Below are 8,059 nucleotides of genomic sequence, written 5' to 3'. Positions count from 1 at the left end.
CGTGGTTCTCCCCAATCTCCCGGCACATGCTGAAGCAGAGGGCGATCATGTTGTGCTTCTCGCTGTCTCCTGGGCGGCAGCGCTTGATGTAGTCCAGCAGCGCTGTCTTGAGGGTCCCGCTCTGCCAAAGAGGGAGGGGCGGAGAGTGAAGGCAGCGCGTGGCTTGGGACCTGGCCAGCGCCAATCCTCAGGGCAAGTGAGCTCTGGCGCTGAGCAGAGCCCTCCAACAGCAACGCCAGGCCTCACAGTCGCTTGTGAAGGAGCGTAAAGGTGGCAAGAAAACCCTAAGTGCCCTCAGCTCTGCCTTGAAGGATTCTTCTGTCTTAATTGATGGTGCCATTTTAAGCAGTTACACTGTTGAGAATTTCCAGAATGAGCGCAGAAGAATTCTGGAACAGCTGCAGGAGAGACGCGCTTTTTCCGTGGCACGGGGAGTGGCAGAACTTGCAGAGTTGCCTGTGGACAACGTTGTTATCCAAGAGGTGTGCTGTAGTCCGTGTGGGTCCAAGGAATGTCTGGACACATGTTTGGAGCCGCCTGGGGCGGGCGCTCCAGAAAGCATAGGAATTTCCCCGAGCATCTTGCCTGTCCGTTTGGCATGGGGTCAGGGTGGGGTGGGGGTTCTCCCAGGCGGCAGGTGCTTCAGGATTGGCCTCCCCCGTCCTTCTCCGTGGTGCTCTGCAGGAGCTGGGCTGTTCCTTCGGTGAGATCTCCGCCCATGATTCTGAGAAGCTGCTTCGGGTGATCCTGTCCTCCCAGCAGCCAGACAGGGGCAAGAAGGCCCAGGCCTTCCTCACCACCCAGGGGCTGGAGCCAGAGATGGTGGCGGAGCTCGTGGCTGAGGAAGTCACCCGAGAAGTGCTGGCGCCTTTGCAAGGAAAAGGTGTGTATGGGCGAGTGGGGGCTCCAGTTCATAGGCCCATAGAATAGTCGAGTTGGAAGGGGCCTGTAAGGTCATCAAGTCCAACCCCCTGCTCAATGCAGGAGCCCACCTTAAAGCATCTCTGGCAGAGGGTTCTGTTGGTCTGTTTGCTCCGTTCCAGGCAGTTGATTGCCAAACTCTGGGAGTCTGGCTGACATTGTGCCTCTTGATACCAACCAAAACATTGTAGTGGCCCTTTCTCGATGCTGCGTTACGTTGTCAGCTCACGTTCAGGCTGCCATCCACTGTGACTGCCTGCACCCCATCCCACCCTCTTTACATCATCATCACCACCACCACCATCATCCAATTATTTATTACTGGACATCTTTCTCAGACCCAAAGCATCTTACAACAAGAATGAAAATACTTTTAAAAATTAAAATAATAAGTCACTGCTTCTGCCATGGCCGTGGCATTTAAATGGCTTTCTTGGGCCAAGGGTAGAGCTCGTGCAACTTATGGGGGAAGAACTCCGAAACTTGCGAGAGGAGAGGCTGCCTTCGTGGCCCAGGTGCTCAGCGGAGGAATGTGCTGTGGCCGCTATGTCATTCTGGGCCTGCTGTCTGTACAGGGAAAAAGCAAGTCTTAAATCCAGCAGAGGAGAGCGAGGCGTTCCTGCAGTTGGCCAAACTGTGCCAGGACCCCACCCTGGTTGGCGTGAAGCTATTGGATAAAATTTCATCTGTCCCTCACGGGGAGCTTGCCTGCAGTAAGTGTTTATCTCTGAACGTCCAGTAATGTCACGCTTCTGAGGACTTGGGTCTTGTGACTAAGACGGCTACCCCAAACATGCGCACTTGGCCACAGATCTCGTCGCAGTCCCTGGGACGTCATGTCCGAGTACACATAGATACGACTGTGCTGTAGGAACGACCTCGTGTCCTGACCTTTTGCTCTCTTGGCATGGTGGACATCTGGGAAATGCGATGCCAGGAGCTGCATTCGTGGAGGCCTCGGTTCACATGCTGCTGCAGTTCCCCATGCTGCACGTGTGTCTAGGGAGCAGTGCAGGTTTACCGCTTGAGCCCTTTGAGAATGTGCGAACATTCCCAGAAGGGGAAAGCGGTGGTCTCCATCTCTGACCTTCATGACTCAAGCCTGGGAACTGGGTCTCTGGGTCTCCCACAGCTGAGAGGTTGGCTGCTGGGGGTCCCATTCAGCAGACAGTAACAAGGCAGGGACTTAAATCCCGCTCTTTGGCTTTTGGGCCACAAGAACTCTGTTTTAAGCAAAATGCTTACTGATGGGAGCCCCCATTCCTCCCTCCCTTAGCTACAGAGCTCCTGATCCTCGCCCATAATTGCTTCAGCCTCACGTGTCATCTGGAAGGGATTATTCGCGTTCTCCAAGCTGCCCGAACGCTCACGGACGAACACTTAGCACCCAGCGAAGAATACGGCCTTGTGGGATGTAGAGACGGCGGCGGTGGCGGCAGCCCCAAAAGCACCCCGTGGAGGATGTTGAGCGGCTGCGGTGCCCCTTCCTCCCCCTGGTCTTTGGGGTTTTAGAGCGGCAGGCTGTTGTGGCTCCCACTGATTCCCGGAGCTCCGCTGTCTCCCTCACTGAGCAGGGAAGGCCGTGGCAAGGCAGACGCTCGCCTGCCCGCGCCTGTGCAGGGTGGCCTGTGCTCCGACACAAGTCTTGTTCTGTTGTGCTGCACGTTGACTTACGCCAGCAAGCGTCCTGCAGTGTCTCTCGTGAGAAGCAGTGCCAGGAGTCGGGCCTTGTGTGTGGAAGCGAGTGGCTCTCCACTGGTCTGGTGAGAGAGCAGCCATTGCTTCCTCCTGGCCTTGCGTTCGTTTCTTCCGTTGCTCAGTCTCTCAGCTGGGGAGTTCTTGCCTGCAGCTGGGAGGTGTCCATAGTGTCTGGAACCCCACTGAAATGGGGGAAGTGGCTGGTCAGTGGCATTCCACAGGCAGGGACTCTGTCCCAAGTGGAAGAGTGGGGCTGTCATGACACAGCACTGCTCCAACGGCAACGTGTGGGGTGACGTTTTGTGGGTTCTGAAGCTCAAGCTCTTTTCTCTCCCCAAAGGTTCGACTTCTCACTGGCATCGGCAGGTACAACGAGATGACCTACATCTTTGACTTGCTGCATGAGAAGCACCACTTTGAGGTGCTAATGAGAAAGAAGTTGGACCCGGTGGGTACAAACAACAGAATCCACCCTTCCCAGTCCAAGAGTTCCAAATTGTAGAACCTCCAGTGCCTTTGTTCTGCTTGTTTCCCTCTTCCAAAATAACCGCCCCAGTGCCTGCATTCCCACGACATATTGCCCCGTGCTACCAAACTCTCCGTCACTTGCCCATGCCCTCACCCTTGAAGGCAGGGGTGGGCAACCTCTGGCCCTCCAGGTGTATTTGGCCTACAGTTCCCCTCCCTCCGCCTTAGCCAGCAGAGCCAGTGATGAGGGACAGCAGGACTTGGAGACCTGGATATCTGCTGGAGGACCACAAGTTGCCCCACCCCCGTCTTAAGGGCAGGTTTTTCTTGCCACCTTTACGCTCCTTCACAAGCGACTGTGAGGCCTGGCGTTGCTGTTGGAGGGCTCTGCTCAGCGCCAGAGCTCACTTGCCCTGAGGATTGGCGCTGGCCAGGTCCCAAGCCACGCGCTGCCTTCACTCTCCGCCCCTCCCTCTTTGGCAGAGCGGGACCCTCAAGACGGCGCTGCTGGACTACATCAAGCGCTGCCGCCCAGGAGACAGCGAGAAGCACAACATGATCGCCCTCTGCTTCAGCATGTGCCGGGAGATTGGGGAGAACCACGAGGCGGCAGCCAAGGTCCAGCTGAAGCTCATTGAATCCCAGCCTTGGGGTAAATTGCCGCTCGTCCCGGGAAGCCCCGGGCGGGAGCCACCCGGACCTGGAAACGGTGGGATGTCTGAGGTGTTCGATCTCAGGTGGAGGAGGAGGAGGTGCCGTGGGGGTGGGTTTGAGGGGGTGTGGGTGGGGGTGGGGGAGCGTGTGTCCCCTGACACAGAGTAGGTCCCCTGACACAGAGCAGGCGGCATCGCTGCCCACCGTGGTCATACAATCACCCTGCTCTCTCCTTTCCAGAGGAGTGCCTTCAGAACACAGCCCTTTTCACGTATCTGATGCAAGAACAATCACACCACAGAACACATGGAGCAAACACTTCACAGCTCACCTTTAAATTGAAACCTGTTGGACTACCACTCCCAGCATCTATTACCATGCTGGCTGGGGCTGATGGGAGCTGAGGGCTACAGGCTCCCATCACTATTTTAAACCTTCATCCAGCCCCATTCAGTGTTCCATTTTACCTTGGAATAGCTCTCAGCAGCGTCGATAAAGAGGGTTAGGGCTTTCATCAAGAGCTTCTTCAGGTGTGGCACGTTCTGTTACGAAGGAGCTCCGCCTTGCTGCCACTTTAAGTATATGCTTAGCACTTAGACTCTAGAAAATCCAGTGTGCCTGAGTAGGTGCATCAAGCAAAGGCGTGGAGACCTGGAGCATAAACACTGACTCTTGTGGCTGCCTTTCTACCCACACAGGATGCGAAGAGGTGCGAGAACCTCTGGGCATACGCTCATGCTTTACGCTCTGCCTAGTCCTTTTGCACACAGCCACCCTGGGCTCACCCATTATTATTATTATTATTATTATTATTATTATTATTATTATTATTATTATTATTTATTTATTTATATAGCACCATCAATGTACATGGTGCTGTACAGAGTAAAACAGTAAATAGCAAGACCCTGCAGCATAGGCTTACAATCTAATAAAATCATAGTAAAACAATAAGGAGGGGAAGAGAATGCAAACAGGTACAGGGTAGGGTAAGCAGGCACAGGGTAGGGTAAAACTAACAGTAGAAAGTAACAGTAGAATTGGCCCGTCGGAGCCAAGCAATGGTAGACCACTACGCCAGAGAACTATTCCTATCGGTAAAGCATTAGCATTAGTGAAGGTCAGTGACCCTCCATCCAGGATTTGCAGAAGAACTCCCATTGTGTCTGAAGGGGAGAACTAGCTCAGGCCCTCGTTGTTACTTTCGGCTTCGCATGCTGCACCTTTGGTGGTGGGGAAAAACCCTCCTATTTGCAGCTCCAAATCACAGTCTGCTCTGCCCATGCAAATCCAAACCTGGTGTCCGGTATGTATCCAGTTGCCCTGTTGCAGCCTTCCCAACCTGGTGCTGTCCAGATGGTTTGGACTACAGCTCCCACTGACCATTTCTGACCATTGCCCATGCTGGCTGGGGCTGGTGACAGTTAGTCCAAAGATCTGGAGCGCAACAGGTTGGGAATAATGATAATTTTATCTCTTACCTGCCTCTCCGTTTGGATCAAGGTGGGGAACAACAGTAAGTATAAAATACTGATTAAAGACATAGTATACACTGTTAAAACATCCTAAGACTCCACTGGATATGCCTGAGATCCGTCTTTATAGCTTTCTTAAATGCTAAAAGACTGTTAAGTTGACGAATCTCCTCCGGCAGGCCATGCCACAGTCTGGGAGAAGCAGAAGAGGTCCTCTGGGTAATACATGTCAGCCTAATTTTGGCTCGCTGATGGAAATTCTTCCCAGAGAACCTGAGTGTGCGAGGTGGATTGTACAGGCGAAGGTGACCCCGCAGGTAGCCTGGACCCAAACCAAGGCTGTCCTGTTGCAGCTAGGTGCAGTGACTGCAGCTGCTTCCTCCTTGCTTACCTGACTCCTTCTCTTCATCCTTCCTCTTTGAGGACTTCTGTGTGCGTCAGTCCTTGCGCTGCAAGAGGCTGACAAAGCTCATTACGCTGCAGCTCCACTTCCTGAACACCAACCCCAAAACCAAGCTGATCAACCTGAGCCAGAAGAGCCTGCTGGAATGTGCCATGTCCCTGCCCAGGTTCTACCCGGTGACGAAGAGGACAGGAGAGCTTTCACCATCGGGAACAGCTTACAGCTATTGTTGGATCTTGAGTATTTTTCCTTGCAAGAGCTTGATTGGAGCTCGGTCCTGTTGTGGGCCCAGACACTTTCCTTGTTCTTTCTGAGAGCCTGGCTACTTTTCATGCTGTGAATGTGACATGCAGTCAGGATCTCAGTACGATGGACAGAGAGCCTTAGGGGGCAGAGTCCTTTTGTTGGCAGGGGGCAGCGTGCAGCTCCTAGCATGCTCCTGCTCCTGCTCCAACTGGGATCTCTTCCCTCTCCACTCCCAATCTCTCGCTAGGCGGCAGTCGTGGCTGAGGCCTATGACTTCGTTCCGGACTGGGCTGAAGTCCTGTATCAGCAAGTGACTGTAAAGGAGGACTTCAGCTACCTGGAGGAGTGCAAGCAGCGTGGCCTGCTCAAGGCGAGCACCTTTGAGGAAATGGCCCAGGAGTAAGTCCTCTGCAACCAAGTGAACCATTTGAAGCCCAATTCTCCAGTGGGGAGACTTCTCCCAAATCAGGTTTTCTGTATCATTGGGATACTGGCTTCATGTCTTCAAGTCCTTCAGAGTACGTACTGAAAGGGGGTAGATCTCATTCTTTCGGCACTAGGTTGAACTAATGGAGAGGCTGGCCGTAGGATGAAAGCAGAGGGGGTGAGGACATCTGTTAACAGTATGACCATCTCTTTCAGGTTCAAGCAGCGTGCAGGCAATGAACCGGCTCTAAAAAACCTGAAGAAGCTGTTGACCTATTGTGATGATATCGATGTGTATTACAAACTAGCTTATGACAACCAGTTCTACGACGTAGTGAACATGCTTCTGAAGGATTTCCACATTGGCAAGAACACACGTGAAATAATAAAATGGTTCTTTGCTTTCTGACCTACATTGATAGTGGAGGAATGTCTCAAAGGTGCAAAGGTGATCTTAGGACTTTGCACTGCTTTTAGGTCTAACTTTTGTGTCATTAAACTTTATTACTAAATTTATTATTCGGGTTATGAACGGAACAGCGGAGTCTTAAAAGACAGAGGCTACAATCCTGTTGTAGAACTCCGTTAAATTTTACTGATCGTATTGCTTCGTGACTCCTCTGTCTCAAAGTTACATTTCTCCCAAATCATTTTAAATTCCTTTTACTGTATGGTGGTTAAAACTACTGTTAAGCCAAGAGCAAGTAACACACTGGCCAAATGTCAACGCCAGATTAAGGTTGTCTCTGGCCAGCGCAGTATTGAAGTCCAGTGCGCATGCAACATTTACACATGCGCACCCTTCAGCCCTTATTTGCCAACCGTGAAATTCCCCCAGCAATTCATCTCAGATACAAGGGAATTGAAATAACACTTTTTCCAAGGAGATACAACAGAAAGATATCATGTAATTTTGTTTTATTTAACGGCTGTAGCTCTCAAGCGTGTTAAATTAAATTGCTATAACAAAGTCAGAGGTGTGGCCTTTCTTGTTGCTGTTCTCGTTCTGCTTTTGCATATCTGTGGTTGGCTTATCTCAGCACAGCTACAATCCACAGAAAATGTGCGTAAGTGGGAGCCCAGCTGCCCCTGGCATCGCTACATCGCCTCTGAGCTCCATCTTCCTCCCCTGCATAGTTCAGCTGTTTCATGCAAGGCTTTCACAGCAGATCACTCTAGGACCTGCCAAAAATGCCTCTCCAAGGCAGGCTTGCCTCTGGTGCGGATGTGATATTTACTCTGCACATGATCCCACCCCCATCCTGTCCTCTGAGTTTGAGCCAGAATCTGTTGGGAGCCGGAAGCCTCCTACCACTACTAGCACCACAACCAGCAAGAGCGTGGAGAGCGGCACTTCCAGGGATTGGCCCACAATGGTGGAGTTCCATTCATGTCGTGAGTCGCCAAGGGCTGGGAATGAAGTCTTTGGAGACGTTTCTGAGCTGTCTGCTTGCTTCGGGGGGTGGAGTGGGGTGGGCCACGGAATGAGTCCACCTCTTCAGTTGGTGCTGGGACCTGTGCATGTGTCATCCCGTGAGGGCTGCCTCCAGTGAGATGGCTCATAATTGGAATGGCAATATTCAAAGAACTGGCCTTGAGAAGAGAAAGATGAGGAGGGTTAGATAGCACTTTTCAAGTACCTAAAGCATTGTCACACAAAGGAGGCCAAAACATGTTCTCTGTCATCCAAGTGCGGATTCTATTTATTATTTATTTTATTTATTACATTTTTATACCGCCCAATAGCCGAAGCTCTCTGGGCGGTTCA

General features: G+C 52.0%; 1 protein-coding gene across 1 annotated transcript; it reads left to right on the top strand.

The window, feature by feature from the left end:
- The first annotated feature begins 523 nt into the window (after nt 1–523).
- On the top strand, nt 524–7,261 carry LOC134410233 (spatacsin-like). The gene is made up of 7 exons (XM_063143405.1): nt 524–535; nt 685–883; nt 1,497–1,634; nt 2,198–2,332; nt 2,961–3,067; nt 3,571–3,739; nt 6,508–7,261. The coding sequence occupies exons 1-7, from the start codon at nt 524–526 to the stop codon at nt 6,540–6,542; spliced, it is 795 nt and encodes a 264-aa protein (XP_062999475.1). The 3' UTR covers nt 6,543–7,261.
- The last annotated feature ends 798 nt before the right edge of the window (nt 7,262–8,059 follow it).

The sequence above is a fragment of the Elgaria multicarinata genome, chromosome 17 (genome assembly GCF_023053635.1).
Source record: "Elgaria multicarinata webbii isolate HBS135686 ecotype San Diego chromosome 17, rElgMul1.1.pri, whole genome shotgun sequence".
Lineage (NCBI taxonomy): Eukaryota > Metazoa > Chordata > Lepidosauria > Squamata > Anguidae > Elgaria > Elgaria multicarinata.
The sequence above is the reverse complement of the archived record's forward strand: the minus strand, read 5'-3'. Positions and strand labels throughout refer to the sequence as shown.

Coding starts and splice junctions, on each gene's coding strand:
- LOC134410233 (XM_063143405.1), top strand. Junction 884..1,496: donor GGCGCCTTTGCAAGGAAAAG/GTGTGTATGGGC, acceptor CTGTCTGTACAG/GGAAAAAGCAAGTCTTAAAT. Junction 2,333..2,960: donor CGAAGAATACGGCCTTGTGG/GATGTAGAGACG, acceptor TCTCCCCAAAGG/TTCGACTTCTCACTGGCATC.